The 27,727-nt window shown below is 41.8% G+C and overlaps 1 protein-coding gene across 4 annotated transcripts in view; it reads left to right on the top strand.

Annotated features, from left to right (window-relative positions):
- The window catches only part of LOC109981591 (nuclear factor 1 B-type), a 64,766-nt gene extending 38,154 nt beyond the window's left edge, over positions 1 to 26,612 (top strand). For 2 of the 4 annotated variants that reach the window (XM_020630443.3, XM_020630442.3), the window contains exons 3-12: positions 432 to 488; positions 2,228 to 2,296; positions 5,607 to 5,727; positions 6,290 to 6,411; positions 9,551 to 9,682; positions 9,848 to 10,032; positions 12,061 to 12,199; positions 12,756 to 12,838; positions 17,007 to 17,095; positions 20,555 to 26,612. In XM_020630443.3, coding sequence (XP_020486099.1) covers positions 432 to 488; positions 2,228 to 2,296; positions 5,607 to 5,727; positions 6,290 to 6,411; positions 9,551 to 9,682; positions 9,848 to 10,032; positions 12,061 to 12,199; positions 12,756 to 12,838; positions 17,007 to 17,095; positions 20,555 to 20,687 — 1,130 coding nt within the window. In that variant the 3' untranslated portion in view covers positions 20,688 to 26,612. The remainder of the gene's footprint in view (positions 1 to 431; positions 489 to 2,227; positions 2,297 to 5,606; positions 5,728 to 6,289; positions 6,412 to 9,550; positions 9,683 to 9,847; positions 10,033 to 12,060; positions 12,200 to 12,755; positions 12,839 to 17,006; positions 17,096 to 20,554) is intronic. The other 2 variants (XM_020630446.3, XM_020630445.3) reach the window with 2 other exon arrangements.
- The last annotated feature ends 1,115 nt before the right edge of the window (positions 26,613 to 27,727 follow it).

The following is a 27,727-nucleotide window of genomic DNA, read 5'->3' as shown; positions in this document are numbered from 1 at the left end:
CCAGACGTCTGCCAGTACAAAACTATCACGCTCTTCTGTGTCAGACACAGTTTTTTTTCTTCCATATTCCCTCCCATTACTGATAATGCTGTTAAACAGAACTGTCATGTTTAATCTTCAGTTGGTAAGCTCTTCTTGACTAGCAGATAAGGAAAAAGTCCAGGAAGGCTTCCTGTCTAGCTTACTGTCTTTACAGAAGTTATAACAACTAAGTATAACAAGGAGTGACTTTGTTCTAGTCAAACAACGCTTGATCAATTCTGAAAAAGTCCTCAAATAGTAAAGGTCCTCATTTTGGTAAAAGATGCAGCCTTTTGACCCAGCAACTTTGTTATCTTTGCTGATAATAATCAATTCTGACAAGAACACCGTGTTTCAGTAAGATGGCATGTTGTAACCCCCCTCCCCCTCCTCTCTCTGTGTGTTTGCAGACTCACAGCAGTCAGGAAGTCCCAGTAACAATGAGCCAGGCAAGACCCCTCTTCCAGGTATGTACAGTACCAGTCATCCTCCCTCCTCCCTCCTGTCATCACTCTATTGTTCCTCTGCAGCTCCCCCTTTGCACAGCGGCCTGTGTACACCGTAGCTTACCTAGTTTAAATAGTGCTGATCTGCGGTGAACTCAGTGACTTGCAGACAAAGAGAGAAAGACGTTGCTAATTAAAAAAAGGTGCATACATAACTGAGAAGCCTTTTCCCTCCCTAAATTTGAAAAACACAAATGTCACAGTAATAAACACAAAACAACACATTTGCTGTAATGATAATTAGCTATTAGTAATAATAGATAGATAATAAAAGTCATTTTCTGACCTTTGTATGACTCCCGCTGGCTCGAGCCAAAGTTTTTAACTTTGTTCAGAGGAGGAATAAAATTTAATTGGATCATTAGTTTTTAATCGTCATCACTCCAGTGGCAACACAAACACAGAGAATAAAAATAGAGAGGTGCTACAGATCAGGAGTTGAAATGTTTACAAACTGCCTTGTTGGCTGGTACCCGACTGAGTCAAGGAGAGACTATTCTCCAGCAGCGCTGTTGTTCCCCCGGACTGACCTGTGCTGTGTCGTCACAATGTTGGAATGAAAATAGTTGAAGGAGTGTAATTAGTTTTCTACCTCAAGAGCAGGTTCTGCCGATGCAGGTGCCAAGGAAAACATGCCGGTGAGCCAATGACTCAGGCCTCGGAGGCCTTCGGCAGCAGCAGCACAGTTCCCCGCAAAAGCCGTTGGCTCACTGGAGGCATTAGGGCTTTGTAGGTGCCAATCGAGCCGCCCGCCTATCTGACAGGCACGGACTGAGTGCCACTGGCATCGCATCAAAGCCAAGCCGGAGACATTTGGTTCTCAATAACTTGTCTGGCTGTTTTACTTGACAGACAACCTCTGATTACTGCAGATCACACAGAACACAACAAATACATAATATACTTAACAACTGGTCATTTGTTCTGTCCAAAGATATTTTTGGAGGAAAAAAAACACCAGAAAAAATCTGGCTGTGTTGAAACAATCTAGCTTTAATTTTCTTTGAAATGAAGTTTGTTTACTCTCGTCCTTAAATAACTCTTCAAGCTGGATTTGTCTCATTGTTACACTGTTTCTTAGCAGTATTGTCAGAGTCAATATTGACTGATATTTAAGGTTCGCTTGTGTGTTTAATGAAATGGGCAGCGCCTGGGGCTCAGCACAGGCTCAGTGGTTGTACTCGCAGCAGCAGGAGCTCGAGTCCTCCGCACACACCTGTCCCGTCACTCTCTGCTGTATTTCACAGATGCTATTACGTTTAAACTGATTTTTTTTTTTTTTTTTGTTGTTGTTGTTGGATACTTTTCTTTTCAAATCCATGTTTCACAGCTTAAATCTCCTGGAAATGCAGTGAAACAAAGATAACTCTAAATTCAGGAAAGCAAACGTGAAAAATGCTGGATAAAAAAGGAAATCACAAAACGACATGCTTCTTTTTAATCAGGTTAAAAAAAAACCCGCCTACCTCGTTGTGTGAATATCTGCAACTGTACAGTATATCCTTAGTCTTTTTAACGATCTTGTAGTCCGACTCTTCCATGTATACATTGTTATTTAATATAAGTACACAAAACATTGATTCAGACTGAAAGAAGATATTGTCTCTGTTTCCATTTGACTACATTAGATAATTCCTAATTGACTTCAAACAAAGCTACAATGAGAATAAAATGATTTCTGTTTGTCTCTTTGTCTACAGTCTACTTGGAAGACAGCTTCATCAAATCAGGAGTCTTCAGTGTTACAGAACTGGTGCGAGTTTCCAGAAGTAAGTGCACAGATGTCATTCTATTTCCATTTCTATTTTTTGGGTGTGTCTGTTACCCTCCACACACACACACACACACACACACACTTCACTTATCACTGCGATTAGACCTCTGGTGCCTCAACCTAGCAGGGAATCAAATGAGGACACCGAAAGTTCTTGTGCTTACAGGAATGTTGAAGGTTTACGTTTCCATGCCCTAACAGGTGCAACATAATTAATATGAGAGTCAGGGAGATGTCAATCAATGAAAGTCTATACACGCCCACACAGCCCTGAGAAGAAGTGCAATCAGGTAACACGCCTGAAAGTCTCGGGTATGTAGAGACTTTAAATCTGTCCTCAAATGTAGACTGATTTATTTTCATTTAAACACAGCAACTTCTTCCTTGAACGGCAGAAAGCGCGCTGAGCCAACGGTAATGAGCTGAAATCCACGGCACAACTGTTGTGTAGTCATTCAAGTTCGGCCAGTTTGCTCCGCACAAAGAGAACACTCGACTGCGCAGACGTCTGCATGAGCCTGTGTGCATCTGTACGGACATGTCTTGCCCTCCGCAAAGCCGTTGACGGTTGTTCTGGAGTCCTCATGCCTCTGATAGCTAGGCAACCCCGAGGCGCCGTTTACCTGCACTGCTTCTGAACTGTAGCTTTGGAACGTGCCTGCGTTACTGAAAGACTATAGTCAGTCACCTTCAACAACCTGTGTTTAAAAGAGACATACCTATGCTGTGCTTTGCTGTGTATGTGTTTCAGTATGCACTATGACTAGACTCAGTGTTTTGCCTCCAGCAACAAGACCAATCTCCTTACTTTGGTATGTACCAGGACTTAAACTGGCAACCCACCTGATCCCAACACAAGTGCCTACAGACGGACTTACTGCCTCTTGATATATAAAGGTGATACTTGGGTATCATCCTTATATATCAAATTGGAAAAAAAATGGATAATAATATTGGTCAGCACTAAAATAAACAATATTTAAAGTGAGGGACAGCTGAAACTATTAGTTAATTTATTAAAAAGGTCAATCCGTAGAAAATGAATTTGATGATGTAATGATACTGGTATTAATACTGGTATAACTGCTCTTGCATCTCATATATGAGGACTTTGTCTTGACGTATGTGATTTTGTAATGGACCGTTTGTTGGAGAAAACAGAGTTGCCATCTGTAGCTTTTTATACACCATACGACTAGTCAAGAAAAACAATTGGCAGATGTTTAATTTCTTTATTTGAAAAGGGACATAGTTCATTTATCACAATCAAAAATATATGAATTCACCTTGAATGGCTGGCTTGCATTGCCTGTAGCTGTGAGGCTTCTTAGAATGAAATGTTTATCAGGTATAGTTTTAGATTTATACTGTATACACATCAACTTCAGTGATGAGGAATTTTAATTCAGCAAAAGAAGGACTTACAGTTTTTAAATCAAACTTGTATATACAGTATATAATGAGGCTCCTAACTTTTCTAGCCATCCACATGGTGATGTCCTCTGGAACATATTCAATGAAGGCCCACTGTATTTCTTTGTACTTAATGTATTGAAGTGTTTCTGATGTAGGAGCATGGTTAATAGTCCCATACTCTTGCTTCCTGCTTCCTTCAGTGCTCACAGACTGAATCTCCTCTGAAAGCCTGTGTTTTTGTTTAGTGTTTAATTTGCCCCCTGACCAGATGGCTGCTGCGCCGGCGTGTTTGCTCTCATGTGACCGAGTCCTGTTTCTCTAAAGCCAACTGAAGTCGAGCCGGAATTTTAAAAAGGTCGACGGACACACAGGAATTGTCACTCACTCAGCCGGTCACTCCCCGGGAAGATATCTAAGCAGCCGCTCGTCCGTCATCGCACTTCTCTCCCAACTCTCCAGGCCGTTGAGACATTCTTTGAAGTCCATCAAAGGGAGCTGTGGAGTTCAAGGCTGACTTGCAATCCAGCTTTTGGACAATCATTAATGCAACAGGAGCCTTGGCCTGCAAGTGAAAAAATATTTGTCAACAGAAATGAAACTGCTGATTTACCAGTGCAATATCTGTTTCCCCCTTGTACAGGGAGGGAGTAATCTGCTAGAGGAAGCACTGTGTGGCAAATGATTAGCAGCATTATTGTCTCGTTGGCTGCTTTTAAGCTTAAAAGTCAAAGCCCAGATTATTAAATTAGATGACTGGCTGGGCAGCCAAGCGGCATCACAACTATTGCACCGAGCCAAGAAAAGAAAGAGAGAACCCAGCACAGTGAGACATGGACGGGGGTATCCTCAGCCATGAATGAAAAAAAAAAAACCAAAACAATGGTCTTGTATTCAGCGTCCTTGGGCCGGATGCATTCCTCCACAGACAGCTCGGTGTGGGTAGCAGCGGGTAGGGGCCGCTGCCAGGGCCACAGTGAGCTGCCAGGGCGGAGGCTGGCGGAGGGATCGTGCCAGTGGTGAACCTCAGACCACAACAGACGGCGCCACACACTCCATCCTCTCATCGACTCCAAACCGAGCGACCGCTCGAGCTGCAGGCTGCCACACACTGAAGGGAGAGGAGACAGAGGAGGGAGAGGGGGAGAGAGCGCGATGATGGGTGGCGAAATCCTTTTGTTCTGTAAACACCAAGCAGGCCTCCATGAAACAATATCCCTCACCTTGACCGCAGTGAGAAAAACAACACCTATTCCACTGTAAATCAGTTCGAGAGAAGATGCTGAGTATTGTTACGGGTGGTGGAAAAGTAAAAAAAAAAAAAAAAATGTTGATGATTGTGAATTTACCTTTAGTGTTGTTTCTTAAAATGCAGCAGGCATCCAGATATTAGGAACATTTTACCATCTGCTTCTGTATAACACTTTAAAAAAATAAAATATTCTCTTGTCCCAGTGTTGTGTGTTTACATGTAAGTAAAACAAGTCTGTCTTATTATTAAATAGACCTAATAAAAACTGTTCTATTAATCATGCAGAGATTAAGACAAATGTATTAGATACAGCCGCAGTAAACCTGCCTCTGCAAAAAGTGCTTACCTGCAGCCACTTTGGGAAGCACTGACTTGTTAATCACAGTACTCAGCAGAAATGCCCGTGATGGTCAGACAGTTAACCTGTGGAAAGGGAGCGCTTAATTTGATACAGAGCGCCTCTAAGCACAAAGCGTCAATAACAGTCAGTCAAGCTTTCGCGCAATTAATTGTGCGTCTCTAGATGCAAGGCTGGGGATAGACTAAGTACTCAGCCTGACAACACCACTGACTTTGAAGTCCTCCTTTGCAGTGATTACAGTTTAACCGTCTCTCTTTGATTCCTCCATGTCCTCCGTAGTGCCCATCACCCATGGCGCGGCGGTAAACTTCTCCATGGCAGACATGCCCAGCCAACCCTACTACCACGACCTGAACTCCAGCGTGGGGCTGCATCGCTCCCTGTCCTCCCCTCCCGGCAGGTCAGTAACAAAAGGATGAACTCTTTCTTTTGTAACAGCATTGCACCGACACTGTGTTGCTTTATTTTATTATTAGGAACACAATAATGTCAAGGGCGGTGCACGGCCTCTCAATCAAACAATCAACCTTTCTTGGTAAAGCATCAACTCACAACAGATATTATCCTAAGACAAGTTACAAAAAAGAAACACAAATCCCCTCTCTCCATGACATTTTTTTTAGCTCAAATAAACCATTGCATTATTGACTTTGTCAGTCAAAAACATTTTTTTTTCGATGTAGACTTAACCAGTTAAGCTGTCAACTTCAACCTCCAACTATTATGCAAAGGGGTGCTAACCATTTCTGAGCACTAGCTTCTTATAAAAGCATAATTAAATAAGATCAGTGTTATTTTTTTCAAATTAAACTCTTTGAAACAAGGTTGATAAGTAAACTTTGCCATGACACAATGCAGGTGATCCAAGATATGTATCCACTTGTGCTGCCTGTAATTAGTATCAAGTATATAACTCTTTATAAATGACTAATTAAACCCCAAACTTCTCAATGTCCCCACAGTAAAAGGCCCAAAACTGTCAACATGGAGGAGAACATGGACACCAGCCCAACAGGACCTGACTTCTACTCGTCACCCAGCTCACCAGCCAGCACCAGGGCAAACTGGCATGACAGAGACGGAGGTGATTGTCCTCTTCTTATTTGACCACCTTTATTTACCCACTGGAGGTTTGTCAGGGACGGATGCACTTTGTCAGTAACACCCTCCCTCCCGATTCATGAAGTCCCACAAAACATTCAGAGTGGGAGTCTCGCACAGCTCCATGCTGCCCGACGGCGTGCTGACAGACTTTAAAGAAGGAATGGAGGATTACTCATTTCATCCCCTTACAAACAGATCTGATCTCAAGTGCACGCCTCACATTATTTGTTTTTTTTCACAGCGGCTGAACTCTGTCTTACTCGCAGCCTTGTCATTAGCTACTGTACATCAGTGCGTCTCGTCGCGGATGAGCTGCATCTGGTTTCGCTGCACATGAACCTGTTCAACCCTCTTAAAATACATACCATGACAGATATAGCCCCAGGCATTGCCACTCATATAAATGTTTAAAGCCATGAACTGCTGTCTGAATGTAAATTCTCCCACACCTGTCGCTTACACAAAGGAAACATTGGATTCCAGAGTGCATCCGTTACAAGAACAAAATGTTCCAGCTGTAATTCACAGCTCAGTTTCTAAAAAAAAAAAACCCCACCGTCTGCTTAGATTACAAACAGATAAGCTCTCAAATACTCTCCTACTTTCATATACTGTATGTGCAAGTTGTGAGCTTTAAAAGAAGTCGGTGTGTCATATACAGGTATGTGAAATGCTTTGTTAGTGGCTGTTGTGGAGAAATCCCTGTTTACAAATCTCATTCAGAGCTATTAGAGCCGCAGGGCTAACATGTCATATGATTCCTCATCAGGAAATCAGTCTATACGTCTTGGCTGTACTTGAGAGAAATGACCTATGTGCAGCGTTTTCATGATCATGTGCCAACTTTAAGGTACATGACTGCTTAAGAAGGGAATTAAGCAGTAAAGCTCACCTAATGAGCTCATGTGTATGGCTTATTGGATATGAAAAAAAAAAAAAAGGTCTGCATTGCATGCTTCTGCGCAAGAGACAGCGAGATCCTCACGGGACGACTTGCATGTCTCATTACTTTGTCTCCTGGTGCAGAGCCCAGTCAACCTTTTTAATTAAGGCCTCACTGTCCCGTGTTTCCGGATCATTCTCGCTCTCTGCTGACTTCCTTCCACACTCCGCTGCCCACACTGCCTCAGACAAAGATGTTAGCAAACATTTTGTGAAGACTGTGACGGACAGGGATGACTGAAAACAAGCGATAAATAGTGTGGTTTCACATTTGAACTCTAAACACCTTGATCTCCAGGCATTCCTCCTTTTTTCCCCTTTTGATACAGCATGTAGGAAAGCTGAGGGAGAAAAACACCAGATGATGCACAAGAGGCAGCAATGGTGGGATTCAACCACAGCCCAATGTGGCTGCATGAAACTTCGGCCCCGTCTCTTTGCACGAGGCCTCGAAAGTATTGCTCTGTGTAAACTTAGACACTTTGGGGCGAGGAGAAAGGGAAAGCAGTGGGTAGGAAACTCTCCATAGACTGCTATTACTCTGTCAGGAGAGAATAAATGAGAAGTGGGGTGATATCAAACCCATATGAGGCCTACCAAGTGCCAAGTGGTCATTTTTTGCATATGGTTATCATTTGACAAAACCTCATATGGCAGAAGAAGAAAAAGTGATTCCTTTTATGGATTTTTGGTGCAAACATGCTCTCCCATTTAATTCAAAATGAACTATGTAACAAAGGATAACTAGTCTAAATGTAAAATCACTTTTATTTAAGTGTTTTTATTTTTATTTTCTAGTCATCACTTGTCCAGTTGAATTCCTGAGGCAGTGATGGATTTAATTAGCAGAACGGAGGAAAAGCTGAATACCTCCAACCGCAGAAATGTCCTGTTCTTACACTGAAACATTAAGCAGTGATATGAATCTTCTCAAAGGTATTTCTCCCTCTGACGAAAATGAAAGCACTTAAGCTTGTATCCTCTTGCAACCTCAGAGTGGGAAATCCCCCTGAATTCCAGCCACCTTTCCTTGCTCCCTCCGCCGTGGATCGCAGCGATTCTTCCACTGTGCGTCTTTCCCTCGAAAAGACGGACAGTTGATACAATGGTTATGCTTCAAAAACAGGGTTTATATAACATATTTGAGGTCGAAGAGACGGATGATTTGAACGTTGTACACCCCAAAAAAATCTGAGGCTGACCAAAAAAAAGCGCTTGATGGATGTTCATAGAAGAAGCACGCGCAGACATAGGCGGTTGCCCCTCGCATCTTGTTGTTATCACGTTCCCTTCAGACACTGCGTCTCACCATGGAAAATTGAAAACCGCACATCCGTGACAGCCCGTCGTTGATCATGAAAGTGTAGAGCAGCAGTAATGAGCGACTCGTAGGGTTTGCGCACACAACTTCCAGTTTCTAGAACTGCACAAGATTTTCTCAACAAAACAAGTTCTTCTGCCGAGCCTTTTGGATTATTCATGGGGAATTACAGGAGCTTGTCAGACACCATGTAATGCCCAGGCGAGCAGATGTTACTGTGTAATGTTCTATTTAATATTGCGTGAGGGTCTCGAAAATTCTTTAATCCTATTTTAGCCACCGGCTGCTTTACAACTGCGCATCAGTGCACTGGATTTAATTGTATCTCTCCAACATGACAAAAGCCACATTTTTCACAGGATTCATGTTTCTTGGGGGATGTCCGGTGATTTGTAATGATCTCAGAGATTACAAGTGATTTTGACCCTTTGCAGTGTCTGTTATTGACATAGAGCATTTTCCCTTGACTACAGCTTTTGCCAAAGACATGAGGCTCTTAGTAATACTAATCCCAGGCAGATCAAATTCTGCTTGATTTTTTAAACATGTTTCCTTTTTGGCACTTAATTCCTTTCATTCATGAGAATTGGGAGCATTAGAGCAAGCTGTAAGGGAAGTTTTTTGAACGACCGTCGGCAAAATGACTTAAGTTCTCCTGTCAGAAATGACCTTTAATTGTATTTATGTTTAACACAAGAGCAAACAAAAATGGTGACATTCTTCTTCACTTTTGTTTTCTTTAATCTAGACTTGCAGAAGAACAATTGTAATGAAGGAATCTGAAAATGTCCCTACCTTAAGCTAGCATTAATGTCTCTGCGTGTGCTTCTTTTCTTTTTTTTTTCCCTCGCCGCAGACATGTCCTCTCCTACGATGAAGAAGCCAGAGAAGCCGCTGTTCAGCCCTACTTCCCCACAGGACTCCTCACCGCGACTCAGCACTTTCTCTCAGCCTCACCACCCAGGCCTAACAGGTGTAGGACACAGTGGTGAGTGGCGATGGATCCAACCAGCAGCTCTTATCGACTTTCTCCTCACAAACACAGTTGAAAAATCTATGCCGATAGTTAATTTACCTTTCTCGGATCAATGATGATCACTTTATCTGAGCTCAAAAAGACTCCTTCTCTTCTCTCTCTGTGTCTCTCTTGCAGTCATATCGACGAGGAGCCCCCCTCCACACTCGCCCCTGCAGTTCTCCGCCTCTGCCATCTTGCCCCCAGCACCGTCACCTTACTTCTCGCACACCACCATCCGCTACCCTCCTCACCTCAACCCCGCGGATCCCCTCAAGAGCTACGTGCCGTCATACGACCCGTCCAGCCCACAGAGCAACCAGGTCAGTCTCCTTTTCTTTCTCTTTTCAGCTCTGAAGCGGCGAGTTTGACGGCCAAGAGTCAGAGGCTGATTTGGCAGGACTTACATGGCCTGGAGTAGTTCTTTTGTTTGTTATATTCCCATCTGATGTTATCCCATCTGACCTCCAGATTACAGATAAGATAAATAGCATGCATGTGTTATTATTTCAGTACTGCCTCATGGGTGCATATGCAAGCAACAGAGGAAATACATTTTCAGTTTTCATTATCTGAAATTGAAGTGTTTTATGAAGTCTGAACAACAAGTATAATATGAAAAACCTCAAATTAGACATTTTAAGCCCTAAAGCTGACCAAATGTGATTAATTCAGGCCAGGGAACGTCATGAACACATGTCGTTTAGATTAGCCTGCGCTGTATATGGGGACATACAATTGGTCATAGAAAGTCTTGATTATACGAGCCACCTTATGGAGTTAATTAGTGAGAATAATTTACAGAGAATGAAATCATAGTCAAGAAAACACTTTTTTTTATCATACAGGCAGCTCCAGACTGAACGTCGTGACAGAGAGAAGCAAATCTGTTTGGTTTTATATAATACTGGAGCACAAATGTGCATGTTAATTTCCAGCCTTTTACTTGTAGCAGCTCTAAGAGCAAACAACCCAAAGCCTCGGTAAAAAGTCAACCAAACTATTGGAATTGCAGTCACATGTGACATACAAGACTGTATCAAGACATTGTAGTAAATCAAAGCGCTGAGAGCTTTTATACTTTGTGGATACACACTGCGGCCAGTGTGTCGGGGGAGAGCGAGAGCAGGCGTCTCTATAGATGAGAGAGCAGTGTGATATTTATGTGAGTTTTATATCCCCGCTGTTCTCACTGTAAACAAAGGCCTCGTAGACGGCTCCAACTCCAGTGCAGGGAGCGAGTCAGGGGGGGTGGGTGGTGGTGGAGGGGGGGACTGGCTGTTACTCTCGAGAAAAACCGCGGGGAATGATAAAGGTTGTAAATATTTGCCGTTGCCGGGGCCCGGCTCTTGTGCAGAATTAACTGGCCCTCTGCTGGGGTGCTGGATAAAGAAGTGGGGGGGGTTGGGTTGGTGGGTCCAGTAGGGAAGTGAGAGCTCTAGACCACTTGCAGGAGGAGGGAGGATGGATTGGGGGGGTTGGGGAGGGGGTGGTTGGCAAATAACACAGCGCTTATAATCCCATGGACGAGTGCCAGAATGTTTTTATGCTTGCTTTAACGCAGATTATATTACACTCTAATTAAACATTCTATTCACATGGGAGGGAACCCTGTGGACACAATTCTTTTGCAAAAAGGCCTGTTTGAATTTTGAACTTGGGGCGGCCCTGAAATGAACGCCCCAGACAGTCTCCAGCAGTCTGAAAGAGTAGCTCCCACTAGCTTCCTTTATTTCTTTCTCTCTATATATATAGTCCCTCTGCCTCGCTCTCTATACTCGCGCTTTCACACCATTGTAACAGGTCAGTCTGCAGCGCTCTCAGCCTTTTCACGCCCGAGTCCTCCTAAATTCCATTTATGGTCCCCATTAAAATCATTGTGTAAAATCATGTAGGAAATCCATCGTCAGTGACGGAGGATCTATTGTTGCTCCTGCCCCCCCAGAGTTTTTAGTAATAACTGTGACAAAACAGCAACTAAAAGAACTGACACCTTTTCTTCACACAGAGCATTAAATGTAGGACTGAGCAGTCACCTTTTGTCGTTTATTTGATTTTATTGGTCTTTGAGAGGAAAAAAAGAGCAGTTTAAATAAATGAACTCCCCCCCCCCTGAAATTGGGATAGGATATTGTTGTTATTGAGACCTGAGATGTACTTTACCCTCGTAAAGAAACAAAAAAAAGAAAAAGAAGAAGGAGAAAACCACCAAACGATTAGGCATGAAGATCCGTCCAATTTGAACAAGTCAATCATTCTTTAAAATGAAAATCTTAAAATGATTGTGCTGAATTATGTCTGTTGTCTTCATTGTGGTTTTGTGTGCCCCCCCCCCCCCCCCCCACCTGCAGCCTAACAGCAGTGGTCAGGTGATAGGAAAGGTCCCAGGCCACTTCACCCCAGTTCTGGCTCCTTCCCCACACCACGGCACAGTGCGACCCGTCACGCTCTCCATGCCTGACACCAAGCCCATCACTACATCCACAGAAGGTGAGTCCATCCAAAATGTCCAGCGTTGATAACCACGACATCCACCAAACAGAAAGCGTCCTTCAGTTGTAATGAAGCCAATGTGTAGAATTGACAATTCATGATTTTTGTCATTGTGCACTTCTGTGTTTTCTTGACTTCTTATATTCATACTCGTACATGAAGCTATTTGTGAACTAAAGTGAGCTGGACTAAAAAAACGTTCTCTCCGATCTTGTGTAAATTTTGAAGCCTTTTTTGGGGCTTTTGTTTACATCACTGTTAGATGTAGTTATGTGTGGTCATGACTATAATGTACTCTGTCATGGAGATGACACTGTGTACACACACACACACATGTGAAACCCATGTACTTACTGCATCAAGCTGACTTTTTTTTAATCATATATAAAAGTCAAGCATATACATAAAAAAATAACAAAAAAAAGCAAAATATATTTAGTGGAAAATGATGCTTTATAACTGGAATGGGCAACAGTTCCATGTACGTCCAATATCCTGAAATGCTCATTAATGCAAGCCTGTCTTTGTGTCTTTGCGATGGCATGTTACCCAGGCTACTCATCCCCCGGCACCCCAACGGCTAATCGTTTTGTCGGCCTGAGCACGAGAGATCCCACCTTCCTCCACCAGCAACAGGTGAGACCCACCCCCACCACCCCAACACTCAGCTTACCCGCTCCTTTTATCCTTTCATTACCTGTCCCCCATGTCTCCCTGCATATCAGATGAGAAATCCCTGCCCTCTGTATCAGCCCTGAATTTGATTGGTAGGGAGCATTGGAGTGTCTTGTTAAATAAGGGCTCTTCTAGCTCAGATCAAAGCACTTACAGGTGAAGGTCAAGCATAGCAATGGGGTGTTATGTGTACACAAAACAACACCACAAAGGACATTTTCTCTCCCTTTAAAGGATTGAAGCTTATCATGCTTAAGATATTAGATCACAGTGAGAATCCAAAACGTTTTCTTGCTTTAGATAGTACAATACTGTTTTATGTTGTTACTGTTAGAAATAACAATTTCTATATTTTTGTAAAGACCCAATTTAACCACAATTTATAACCTCAATGATTTCAGTTAGGAAATACATTTTTGTTTGCAGATTTGAGTTAAACCAGACGTATGTAATCCATGCTGATGAAATGAACAAGCTACAAACAACATAGTACACTTCTACATTGTCTCTTGAATATTGAGATAAATAAAAAAAACAAGTCATTTTGAGAGTAGATGTGAGTGTGTGAGTGTGTGAGTCTAGGGTAGAAAGAGTTTTTTCCTATGGTCACATTAAAGAAGAAAAAAAAAAAAAAAGTGTCAGGAAATGCTCTGTCATTGTGCGGCCACTACTCAGAAGATGGATGGGACATAGGGGTGTATTTGAGAGTATAATGTGCTCAGCTCTATTTCCTACACACATATCTTTAGGAACACACACACACACACACACACATACATACTGTAGACACATAGCACATGCAATCAGTGCACACCCTCATTCATAGAACACAAGCTGCATATTTAGTGTTGGCGTCACACGGTTGGCCCAGGCAGTGGTCCTAGGACAGATGTGGTGACCCCATGTATTTCTGTGTGCGTGTGCGTGTGTTTGTGTGTGTCTTATGAGTGTTGCGGTGTTGTCAGACGGGAGAGAGTGCTCTCCCCCACCCCGTCTTATTGAAAGTGCTGGTCTCAGGCCAAGGCTTTTCCAACCACAACTAATTGAATGCATCTGCACGCGGCTACATAATGATTGCTGGGTTTCTCCTCAGCTTGATTTTTTTCTCTTTTTTTTTTTTTTTTTTTATGTTTAGTAAAAAAAATGACAAAGCTGGCCTCTGTTTCCTCACTGCTCTTTCAGCCTTTCTTTTTTCTCGAACCTGTTTTTTTTTTTCTCACTCCCCCGTTTTATCCTCAAAATCAGAGTAAGCAAAGAAAGAAATCCCTGCAAATGTCTGTCAGCAGTCAGGGGATGCTTTTTTTCTTTTTTCTTTTTTCCAAGAGGGAGGATTCACTTGGCTGATGTCGCACAGTTTGTCTTCCACATTTTCTCGTAGCTCTGCTACTTCAGTCAGTGGGAAACAGAATGACTGCACGTGACAGCAGCAAGTCTTAAAGCAACTGCAAGGGCTGCCGAATTCTGCGCCTAGATATGTTGAGGCCCCTTTTGTTTTAGACTTGGAAGTGTAAATCAGCCGTATGTATAATATTCTCTTAACAAGTACGGTATGACGATGTAATAACAGAGATGGCGTAGTTTGTTTACCCTAATTGTGATTGAGTCATTTAATTTTCTGGATCCTTTAAACTGACAGAATGGAACAATATAAACCAGAGAAGAACAAAAAAATGGACTTACTCTGTTTGTAAAGAGTCAAATTAGAAAGACAGAGGCTTTAATGTGTGAAATTTGTAAACACAACAGTGATGTCTTCTAGAAGGATATTTCATTTCATAACCAGATGAAGACATTTTCTTGTCGACTTAGTGAACTCTAAACAGTCCTCATATTGATTCATAAAGCTTCTGCTTGTCACAGTTGTTTTTCTTTTTTGTGGTGTGATTTAAGAGCCTGGGATCTAGCCTAGCGGAGCAGGCCGACACCGAGCCAAGACCCTCAGGACTGAACGTTTTCCCCCAGCGCTCTGTCATTGTCTTCATCTGGCGTTGCGATGTTTATTGTGCGGGATCTGTGAGGCTTACTGATATTTTAAGTTGTTCAGTCGCCTCCAGGCTTGGTAGGAAAAGGGAAACGCTTCATATACATTTGTTTGAAGAGTTTTTTTTTTGAAGAAGGTCAGCTGGACCATGGAGGTGCACAGTTCTTTGTCTGACTGTCTGTATGATGGATAGAGGCCATGACATACACTACTGCTTTCAAAGCTACCTTTGATTTTTATTTTATTTTAAACACAGGAAAACTGAACAACAGCGGCCAATTTGGGAACACTAGAGTCATTATTTCAGAAATACAGCAAAAACATACACATACATCCATTGATCCTTGTTCAGTCTACATTTTTTTCCCCCCAAGCAACAGTTTTATAATTTCCTGACGATATAAAGAAGACAGTTGGTCGTTATCTACTTTTAAGAGCAGAGCCTGTTTATATATTGTGGCCCCACTTAAATAGAGGCCTGATACAAACACACACATACACGCAGTAGGCTTTCTTAAATGAAAGAAACAAAACAGAACAACACCACCACACGCTCCCACACCTGCTCTACGATTCCCAGGCAGTGAATGTGTGAAAACCCTCCATTCATCTCTCGCCTTGGTTAACCCCTCGAGGGAATGCCACCATCTAGCATTCCGCAGGGAAAGATCCATGATCAGATGTCATTTGGTATTATCTAAAGAAGGATCCTAATCCACAATCTGCCCGCATCTGTTTGGTTAACGTTCCCCGGCTCCGTCCCCCTTTTTCCCCCTGCTGCCTGTGCCACTCTGATGTGCCGGTGCCAGCGGACAGATGGCGAGCCCCTTGAGGAGCGGTGGCACTGAGCGTCTGGCCCAGCCCGCACATTCTCTCCAAGCTTTTGTCAGGCTGGAGAGCATGGGAGCGACGTGGGGGCTTAGTCTCCCCAACCTTCAATAAACATGGGGGGAAAACACTGGATGGAACAAGTTGTTATTTTCTATTCAGTTTTAATAGACAGACTCTGATCTGGTAAAACATTTACATTAAATGGTATAATTGGAAATCTTTTGAGCGTAACTCCTCTGATTTTCATTCTCTTGCCACTACTTTACACTTCTTCAAGCAGCATCACAAAAACACATCCATGTTTTTAAGTATGGCTTGAGTAAGAACCCATCATCGTCTCCTGATGTGTTCCCCCAGGTGCTTAGAGGAGAAAGAGCACATTTCTCAACCGCCACAAATGGCTTTGAATATTCAGCGTATGCGTATATATCTGATTAAATCCCTCTTAAGAGCCTCTGCAGAACGTCTGCTGCTGCACACAGAGTGCTAACAGTGCAGTTTTAGCCTGATGCATTACTAAATGAATGTGTTGACCACAGGGCAAGGTTAGGTTGGTATTGGCAGAGATAGCTCTCAGCTGGATTGCCGACACGTGTGCCCGCATAATGCATGCAAAGGAGACACAGTTTGTGTGTGGCTTTTTTTTGTAGCAGTAATTTGTAATCTGTATGTAAGGTTGGCATGTCTTAAAAGGGGGGGGGGGGGAATGGGGGGTTAGGGTAAGCGTGCATGTGTGTGTGTGCGAGTGTGTGTGCGAGTGTGTATGCTGTTTAACTTCATTGTAATTTTGACCCCTAATCAATAAAAACAGTTAGCTAATGAAAAAAAAAAGTCTGCATGCTTGAGGGCATGCATTTTCCTTCCTGAATCTTAAAGTGCACTTACAGTGAAGCAGTGATTATCGACAGGGTGCAAACATCCACTGGATTGCATGGCTCCATTGGCTAACCAGCTTCAACAGCAGTAACCACACAGAAGAACTGATGCCACTCACTTTTGTGACTAACTAACCCGTTTTTTTTTTTTTATTCCAGGTTAGCTGTTAACATTAACTGCAACTGCATGTTTTTTCTTCATGTCTGTTTCATCCATAGCTTTGATTTTACCCTACCATGACTGAATACACTGAAACCATTCACTATTCTTTACATTGTCAGTAACATTAAGGAATCCTTTTGGACTTATTGATTTTTTTTTGTTGAAGCTGCTCCTGCTCTCTTCTGCATGCGCTATGTGTATACAGTGTTGAGTTGTAGTGTAATCTGAAGTGGAAGTTGTCTTGGCCCAGTGAACTGACTGCTAGGTTTCAATTGACAGCTGAGGAAGTGTGACTGGAGCGTGACTCAAAACGGCAGGCATTATGGCCCCAGTGCCACTGACGACACTTTGGGGATTACTTGGCAAAGGTAACCTTTTCATTCTTTCATGCCCTCCCTCTCACACCACACCAACACACACAAACTAGGATTAATAATACCTGATCAGAAATGATTTTCCATATTGTCCTACTCCTTAGAAATTCACATTTTTCCACATCTGACATGAGGTCCTGCTTTGCTCTGATGAACTTGAAAGAAATGTCTCTCTCATGATGTCTTCCCCCCTCTTTCTATTTCCCCATCTATTTCCACTCTCATTTTTTTTTTTCAACTTCCTTATTTATTTTTGCTGTAGTCCTGAGTAAGATTTTGCTTTTAAACCTTGAGACCATTAGTTTTTGGTTAAGCCGTAATTAACGACTATTCTCTACCCCGTTACAGACGTTTCCCCAAGAATAGATCCTCGTTCAATGTTACTTTTAATGCAACATACAATAAATGAAGACCTAGCCCTTGTAAAGTAACATCATATCTTGAATCATCTCGTGAAAGTAACAAATACTTCAGCTTTGTTCTGTTTAGTTTTTCTTGATCATATTTCTTTGACCTGTTATATTTCACTGAAATAAGACAAATATCCTGCAATGATTCATGTTTTGAAACACAGCTTTCCTCTAGAATACACCCTCAACAGAAACAAGATATTTCAAACCTGGAAGAAGGTATTAATGAATGATGACGTCTAACCACGTTGATTAAAAAGTCATTTCAGGTCAGCTTCTCAGCCACGTGAGGATGTTTTACTTTCCACATTTTAACAAGCTCAGCTTTGGACTTGGGCTTAATGCTGAAGTCATGCTTACTATCTTTAACTTAAAGCCACAGAATCTCCCCTCTTTACCTCCCCCTTCTTCACACTGTACACGTCTTCCTCCCTGGGTTGGGGGGTGGGGGGGGGTTAAACCTGAACGGTTTCAGCATGGCAGGGTGAGCGCGCTGAGCTATGCCTTTTCCTGTTACGTCTCCTTTTCCCCTTTTTCTCTGAAACTGTATGTGTGTGTGAGTGTGTGCGTACAGCTCATTCTGTGCAGTCACAAACACAAACTTTTTTTTTTTTTTTTACAAACACACATGCACAGGACAGAACCCCCTTCAGGAGGCCTCCTAATAGGCTAGCTGAGGTAGCAGGGAAAATGTCCCCTGCAGCAACTCGAGGTCTCTTTCCTCACACACCAGCTGACTCCTCCTCTTTCCTGCATGTGAGCGTACAGTAATGAGCTCAGATAAACTAGATCCCAACTGAATTTAGTTAATTCATTACAAAGCTGGGTCGGTAATTCAAAGCTATTTTTCCCCTCTTTGGAGGATTATTCAATGTTCAGCATATAGATGGAATAAGACAGATTTCTGCTTTATCATGCTTACCCTTTACAAGCAGCGCTCGGCAATGCCTCTTCAGTTCTATCCCCCAAATTAAAACGCTGCCGGACCCGCATGTTGCCATTGTGCAGGAAATGGGTCAGCAATCCATTAAGATGCCATTAGATAATCTAATTTGGGGAGCTAATCCTTAAACGAAGCACGCTGCATGGCCGGGCTGTGCTTGCAAGGAGTAGAATTAGCGAGGTTTGGGAGCTTGGACAGGGCACCGGGAGGCCATCTTGAAGGTTATCTGAGGAAATGCAGCAATGGAGGTCCAACGGTGCTGCTTGAAGTGCAGAAACGTAAACGCATGAAGTTGTACAGAGATGAGAGATAGAGAAACAGAGAGCTGCGCTAGCAAGTTTAGCCGTCTATGCAAGCGAGCGCAGCAAAAGTCACTGCTTGACAAATTGGTATAATGGTATAATACATAATGATTTAAAAGGTACTAGAAGCAAACACTTTCTTTGGATGGAACTTTTATGGACACAGTTTGTATTAAAGTAAAGTCATTCTAATAAGGCAAATCCTCAAGCCTCTATTAGCAGTGATGGGAGTCTTCAGGCCCCCCCCCCCCTTCTGTGTAATCTAGGCTGATAGCAGATGAGTTTTTACATAAAAATGTCATCTAGTGCAGCTTTATGTTTTGGGATGCAGATGCAGACTGACAGCCATCGATTCTAACAAGGTTAAAACCGATCTGCCTGTTTAAAGCGCACAAAGGCCGGCGAGTCCTCGCTTGTAGCTGTGTGGTCCTCCTAATGTAAGCCATTACCTGAGAGGAGTTTCATAAGGGAAGAGAAAACACAGAGTAGGAGGGAGGGAGGGAGGAAGAAAGAAAGAGAGAAAAAGAGAACGCTGCAGTCCTTGGCCACTCTGTGCACTCTTTGTTCAGCAAGGTAGGAAAAACTTAATCCCCCCCCCTTTCCTGTCCGATGGTTTTTGGCAGGAGGAAAGAGAGAAGGAGGGAGGAGAGCAGGAGAGAGAGGGGATAGCATGAGGACGAGTTGGACAGGGAAAAAACTGCTTGAGAGGATTAGCCTTGAGGTTGTTTTTAACTCTTTGCGCACTCAGAGACTGTCTAAATCACGGGGCATGTTTGTTTTTACTTTGAAACATCTTTTCTCTTTACCTTTTGTCGCTTCTGATTAAAAGCAAAAGTTTGTTTTCTCGGAGGTGAATCAAACTTGAACATGCGCTGTTTGACGTTAAAGAGCAGTGAGTCATGGTTTGTATAAAATGAAAAGTGGTTGATGTGATAAGACTCTCCTCCGCTTCATCCATCTTCTCTTTCTGTCCCCCCTGTAGTTTTTTCTCCTCCAACTTCTCTCTCCACTCATTTTGTCAAACAGTTGTCCCGTTTCTCCTGCTCGTCTTCATCAGGCCACATCGGGTCAACTTTAGCACCTCGTAAAAAAAAAAAGTTTGGTAAATCGGGTGGAAAATGTGCAACACAGGTACTCTCAGACTTCGTGGGGGTGATGTGAGAGGTGGAGGGAGTTAGACGAGTGCACACTGGGGGCCTGTGGGGGAGAAGGGGGCGGAGGGGAGGGGGCTAATTATCTGACATCTACGTAGCGCAGCACCCCACGGGAACAACATGCTGTTTGTTCCAGCTCGCGTTTTCAGTTAGCACCGTTGCTCCCCAGGAACAATCACTGTGTTGTTTTGCCATTAGCGTGAGATGAATAGGGATGGGACAGCTTTGTGTTGGGACCCCCTCCACTTCCACCCCCACAGCCCCCCCACCCGCCTCCCCCTACACCAATCACAATCCCCCCCCTCATGCTTTTCTATACTGCCATCAATGCAGAGACGAAGGCTTGTGTCACATGATGTCCTCCACTGGGAATCAAGTGGAATCACCTCAGCGTAAATTAACGAGCTAGTGCTGCCATTTTCCTTTTTCTTTCCCTCCTTCTGTCTGAGTAAAATAAAAAATAAGACCTTTTTAGCCTTGATGACTGTCAGCAGAGCAGTCATGCTGGTCATTAGAGAAGCGGTGTAAAGGATAATTGAAAGAAAGAATCTGATTTTGACTGCATGCTGCACAAACAAGTTAATTGCATGTGACTAATCTCTCCGTCTCTCTTTTTTCTGTCTGTTTTTTTTCTCTCTCCGCAGTCCTGGTACCTGGGCGAGCTTAGTTCCATTCCAAGTGTCGAACGGGACTCCGATTCTGCCAACAAATGTCCACCAGAACTACAGCATAAACATCATTGGTGAGCCCCTGGTTCCCGCTGAGACAGGGAACTGAAAACGCAGAGGCCGGATGACCCCATAGGGTGGATGGGTGGTGCAGAGCTCGCACTACAGGTGTCTGCAGCCATGGATGAAACCAGCAAAGCAGCACGAGCTGCGCAATCGTCCCCCCAACCCTTTCCCCCACCACAATCTAACCCCCTCTCCATCTCCCGTCCCTCCCCATGAAGGACACTGGCCGTGAAGTGAAGACGAGGGAGTCAGTTCAGAGGGAAAAAAATAAAAAGTTTCAGGTCTTCTGTCTCATCGCCGAAGCCCCGCCCACACATCCACCACCCACCAGTCAGTTGTTTCGTTTGCAGAACTTTTCAATCCATTCAACTACTGTGATGTATAGATGCCTTAATGTTTTATTGCATGACACTCTAGTCTCTTAGCGGCAATTCCTATTTTTCCAAGGTAGGGGAAAACATAAAATGTCAATATTACACACACAAACACACGCAAACACACACACACACACACACACACACACACACACACACACACACACTGCGGTCTGTGCATCGATAACCTCTGCCTGGTGGATGGCTCTGAGACTCTAAGCTCTCCGACTCAGACCTCTTATAAAGAGGCTTTCCCATGTCAAACGATTCACTGTGTGCACCATAGGAACAAACAAAATTGTGAATTCAGAGTGTTTCTTCTTCCATTTGATTTCAGTTTACTGTGACACGACTCTTTGTTCAGAAAATGTGTTGACTTTGCTTATTCTTTACTGCTACTTACTTAAAAAATGAATGCGAACACTTGTGAGGGTTAAGAACTCTCGATGCGGTTTTCAAAAAACACTAAATGTAAGGTTTGAGATTGGACCCCTCATTAAAGAATTTGTAACTCCTTTACAAAAGGAATTTAAAGACGGAGTATAAGAAATTCTCTTTAGAGGCAAGTGCAATTGAATTTTTGAAGGGAAGCTATCAGTCTGTCAGCCCTAAGACTCTAAAGGAAGGGGGATAAATATTAAATGGGTTTTATGGGTAAAATGTTTAAAAAAAAAACATTTGAAAATTATTTCAGTCACACATCCGTCTCCTCACATGACAAAATCATAAAGCATGAAAGGCAGTTTAAGGCAAGCACTAAGCTACCTGTGCAGCGCTGAGCAAAACCAGCACTTTTTTTGAGAACTATTTTGAGCCCTACCTTTCAATATGGGAAGATTTTTTTTTTTTTTTTGGGGGGGGGGTGGGGGGGTGGGGGTGTTAACTGAACATAAGCAAAGAAATGGGACACATAGTGTGTAAAAAAAGCATTTAATTTCTTAAAATGTTCAGGATAAGATCAAGAGCATTTGGCCATCAGCTTCTAAAGCTTATGTTTACAAAAATATGGAATGCAAAGTATTAATTATCGGTAATGGCAATGTAAAATTCATGCTAATGTACAGTCGGCTTATGTGTAAGGCTCCAGTTTGTGAAAGGTTCACTCTTCAGTGGAAGAGGCTGAAAACTGAAATTATAAATCCAGGTGGTGGCAAATCCCTGAAAAATAAAAAATGTGCACAGCATGTTCACAGCCAATGCCTCTCCAGTCCAGACATATTTATACGAGGAAAATCTCTCCAGTACTCTTAATTTGCACGATGACATATAGTCCACATTACGTGCCTTGCCTTTGAATATAGAGACATCACTACACTTGTTTTTGCTGCATTTATCATTATAGAAAAAAATTAACATTTTTATGATAAGAATTGTTTTGTACTCTGAATGAAATTGTTGATTTTTAACTTCATGTACTACTCTATCTCACAATTACATTGCATATCAACGCTGTGTATAGTTGCCGTTTTAAAGTTTGTAACCAACCAGCATTTTGTTTTCTCAGTATTTTGGTGGTTTTTCCAGTAACCTGTCATCTTTTGTTTTCTTTATTTTTCAATTGCTCATTTTTTTGTTCATCTTCCAGTTACTATTGTGGAGGGTGGAATTCTGAAAATTATGCAATACCAAGTTTTGCCTATGTAGGTAGTGCTTATAGATGCGTCAATTATTAGAGGCTAGTTTGGAGATAGACAATATTGTAATGCATTTATTTTGTTGATATCGTTGTTTGTCGTTGTTGTTGTTGATGATGTTGTTGTTGTTGTTGTGGGTGTTTTCCTTTTTATTGACCAAAGTGGGGGCTGCTTTCTATGCAGTATATGACAAGGTCTTCTTTTTTTTTTCTTTCTTTAGCATATAGGCCTACCGAATGACAGTGTAACATGTCCCAGTGTATTTAGATTTGGTAGTTTTAGGGGAGGGCGGTATTTTTCTAGAAGTACTTATAAAAAAAAAAGAAAATGCACCCTTGGTCTTTCTACGGCTGCAAAGTCACTGATTGGTCTACTGTGACTCTTTTAACTTTCCACCTGGGGTGCTAGAATGTGACCTTGAAGGAGCTCATTTTCACAGGAGAGACGGCTTGACTTGAGTATGACAATCATTTTAAGAAATCACAATATCTAAAATTCCCATTTTTTGTTTTAGGTCCCTGAAAGCTGCAACGAAGGAGGAATACTGTTGCATGCTTTTATTGAATCCTACGCCGTTACTATTGTAGACGTAACAGAATGCAATTCCCATGTAGATGCCTTAAACACATCAGTGAAGTGGCCTGTGACCTGCGCAACAATCACACACCGACTAATGCTACTGAGACCTGTCCAAATCAGTTGCAGACAGGCTCAAGCAAGCCTTTAGAAAGTATTTTATAAGTAGAAGATTTGTATAAATGTATATAGGATATGCACATATGTCGATCCCTGAGATACTTTCCATGCAGAGCCCCGTAGAGTATGCTGAAGCGTTGCGTTGTCTAACCTGTCCAGTTGCCCAGTAGAAGCTTAAATAGAATCCATTAGAAGACAAATATAGCACTTAAATAGCACATAGGCAATCGTCTTCTACCCCGTACAATGTTTTAAACCCAGTCTTAAATACATCTCTCAGGAGTAATACAGGGCATTATTTATATTAATCCTTTTCTTTTTATTATAAAAAATAGAAATACCTTTCATACAGAGAGAGCAGCAACTCTGTCGCTGCTATGATACCTTTTGCACTCTTTCCCCAACAATCGTGAAAGAAATGTTCCCCTCAGAGAGGTACGACCGCGCAGAGGACTAAGAAGCAATTTTTTTTTTTTAATTTGGGAAAGAATCCTCAAGTCAAGCTAAATCTCTCCGTCTTCACCCAGATTTCTTATGCAGAAAAACAATTGAAAAAGTCACCCCGTTCTATGTGCACTGTTCTGTTTTTTTTTAAATTGTATTATTATTCTTTATTTCTCTTTAAAAGAAAAACTATAAGTGCTTTGCAGCCTTTGGCCATTGTAGACCCCACTGAAGTGCATTGTCCCCAGGTGTGTTTGTGAGTGGATGTGTGTTTGCCTGTGGATGTGTCAGGGTCACTTTGCTGTTGGTGTTTATTTGAATAGTAGACTGTACATAAAGGTAAATATCCTGATTTTGTCGATCGCAGTAGTCCGTCGGGTTGAACTCTGCTTTGGCAGCTTGGGTGTTTGTGTGCATTCCCCCAAGTGTGTGTGTGTGTGTGTGTGTGTGTGTGTGTGTGTGTGTGTGTGTGTGTGTGTGTGTGTGTGTGTGTGTGTGTGTGTCTGTGTGTGTGTGTGTGTGACTCGTGAGCTGGAGGTGTGATAGAGTGCCTCTGACACTACAAAATGAGAGAAGATGAGGGTCTTTCTATTGAATTAAAAACCTGCCATAGGACAGGAGTTTGTACACTGTAAACTTTCTTGAGAGTTCTTCTCTTAAGCCCTTATTTGTTAATCTTCAATTCTGGGGGAAAATAAGTCAATTCCATTTTAAGGAAAATTCAATTTTTTTTTTTTATTCGGAGGCTGGATTTGGGTTAGAACTCTCCAGAATTCACCATAAATAGAATCTAAAGTGTTTTTTTTAAGTTGTCGTATTGTTGTATGAATAGTCAAAAAGGGTTGGGAAATATTCTTTACTGATCCATACATAGAAAAAAACAACAACAATGAAGGCTTTTTTAATTTTAATGTTATTTTTTCTGATCTTGGTTAGAGCTTAGCTATTTCCAATTAGGAAACACTTCTAAGATATTTGAATTGTTCTTTCATTAGTGTGGCCATAGTGAGTGTGATGTGATTTATCTTGTTTTTTTTGGTAATGGGTGGGAATTCTTGTCCAACAAGACGGTGGTGTGAGTGTGTCCCTTGTAGCAGCTGGGAAGTGATGTCACTTAACCAGTATAAAAAAGGCCCCAGATTGCACCTGACCCTAAGCGAGAATCAGGGTAAAATTCTAAAGTTTCTTTGGTTTCTGGTGCTTTTGGTTTGTTTTCAGAAGAAATGTTGCAAACAATTGATGCAACATATCAATAAAGTATGGATTAAGCCGGCGAATGTTGAGGGGCAAAATTCGCCAATATGCAGACGATGCTCTTGTATATATCTTTAAAGAAAAGCATCGAGGAATCCCTCATTTCGCCATCCCACATGGTGTCTATGCCTTATGTGATGTGGAATGACCTTCTTTCTAAGTATGAATAAACATGTCATTAATTGCAGATGCTTCAGATTAGGGTACTGTATCTTCCAGCTAATAATAGTTTCCAAATTCGGGGCCAGGTTAAAAGTCTCTGTTTCAAAACAGGACTAAATGTAGCCAATCAAATTGTTGTTGAAAATGTTTGACATTTTTATCAGGTCTCTACCCTTAAGCAGCTTCAAGGTAGATTTGACACTCACAACAACATTGTTTTAGAAAGTATTACGTCAATCATGGAGAAACAGGACAACGTTATGCAAGGAGGGCTTGTGGCACTCATGCAATATGTGTTATTTTCCTTTAAACTGAATGTCACACATTCTGAGGGCAAATATACGAAGAGTAAGAGGAAACATTTAAACTTTCTTTTTCATTCTACATAAGCAATACACACCTTCCACATGTTGGCTAGCTGCTAGTCGCTTGGCATCAGGTTGTTAAACATGGAAACCAGCATTTTTAAAAGATTTAACATTCACTTAAGGAAGACAACAAGATGCAATGCAGTGCCTGTTCAAGCTGTCCAAGTGTCTGTTGTATATAATTGTAAAATGTGATAGACTTACTTTCAGAAGCAACGAGAAACAGAATGTGGCCAACTCATCTTGAATATGCTCTATGACCTTTTTGATGTTTCTAGAGATTCTTGGGTGGTAATGTATTAATTGTCAAATTATTTTTAGCAATGCCCACATCGAACCTATTCAAAATTTGAGAGGAAGTAGTCCTAGTTTCTTTCTTTCTTTCTTGGGGGAAGTGAAGTTGGGGGGGGGGGGGTCGTCAGTGCTACATTAACGCAGTAAAGCGATAACTAAATTGTCTTTTTTGAGATTGGTTGCCAGTTTCTCTGCAGGGCTGATTTAGTTTTGGGTCTTGTGGCACTTTTACTTCCCTCTGCGTGCACATTTTTTACTTCAGGAATTATGGCTGAATTATATAAAATGAACAACAACAACAACACCAACAAAAACAATATGTAAACAGTCTCTAGTAGTGATCGTAGTTACACTGCAAGTGTGTGCAAAGGTCTATGTATGTATCTGAATGTACGTTTTAGAGGACTTTTTGAAAACCTTTTTTTGTTTTTTATCTTTTCATTGACAGTTTAGGAGCCACAGGTGTCCATTGTGAACTGTATAGCAAAGGCCTTGATATCCCTTCTTTTATTGATTTTAGAAACGCCAAGCATACGGCGATGCCTGGTTACATTGGTGCAGGGGCTAAAATTGCCACAAGATTAAAATCAGTGTAAATAAAGGCTCAACTTTTTGTGATTGTTACTGTTATATCCAGCCTATACTGCTAGCAGCTGTTTTTACTGCAGTCAATTACTGGAAGTGGATATATTTCCTATGCAAAACTGTTTAAACAATAAAATGAGCTATGCTTCAAAAATGACTTTAATGTTATGTCTCTTTCTTGTGTTTATTTTATCATATTTGACTTTGGTTGATTGCAAGATCCAAAAATTAAAGAGTTCCTGTTCGAGGTTTGACATCACATTCAGTCTGTTTGAAGGAAGGGTAAACTGCCACAAGCCAGTTGGCTAGAAGTTATGGAGAAATACAAACAGCACTGAATTGCTTTTGTAATTTAGGGACTGTATGAAAATTCTAAGCCTACACAGTGGGTCAGAGAAAGTGAAGGCCTGTATATTTTTTCTACACTGTAGAGGGAGTTATAATATTTTGAAAACAGGAGAATGTTTTTTTGACTTTTCATCAGCCACGATTAATTATTCCATTTATTCTACAATAACTACACAAGGGGTAATTATTACATTAAATGATTACATAACAAGGTGGTTTTGGTTTTGATATTAAACCCTGCTCTCAGGAAGCTGTCTTGAGAAAATCATTTTGAACTTACATGGCCATGCAACGTAATCATGTGATTGATTTGACTGTTCTAATGTGTTTTATGTATTTAGTAAATAGATTTCATTGATTGGGAAAATAAAGGGTGATAAAGTCTAGCAGAGGCCATTACACTTATTTTGTGGCTACAAAATCTTAACCTTGCTTTATATTTCAAAATAGAGTTTGGTTCTAAATAATTACCAACTTGTGTTTCCAAAGACTTTTTCATTTCTTTAGGTATTACTTTTCTCTCTATAGAGTAGGGTAAGGAAAATGACAGAGGATGACATGGCTTTTTTCTTTTTGGATTTAAGCTAGAAGTTTCTGTACAGTGCCTTTAATAGAGGAGGGAAACATAATTTCTAGTGTACGGTGAAAAATAACTAAAGCATTCAGGATCACCTCACACAGGAAAGTCTCTATAAGCAGCCTGAGAACACCAAACAAGGTTAACTGCTGCAGGGGTGGAATAAGGACAGTGTCAGAGCAAAGACGACTGTTTGACGTAAAGTTTTAAACTAATTGGATCTCCTTGATTCTCAGAAGTGTGTCTGTGACAGTTTCCCCCTCAAAGCAAACATTAGTTTTCATGTCCTGGAGAGATCCCATGACCCAATACAACCGTGATCCACAGTGGTATTACTCCAGCTAATC

Source organism: Labrus bergylta, chromosome 22, assembly GCF_963930695.1.
Source record: "Labrus bergylta chromosome 22, fLabBer1.1, whole genome shotgun sequence".
Lineage (NCBI taxonomy): Eukaryota > Metazoa > Chordata > Actinopteri > Labriformes > Labridae > Labrus > Labrus bergylta.
Note: the sequence above shows the minus strand (reverse complement) of the source record. Positions and strands in the feature narration are given on the sequence as shown.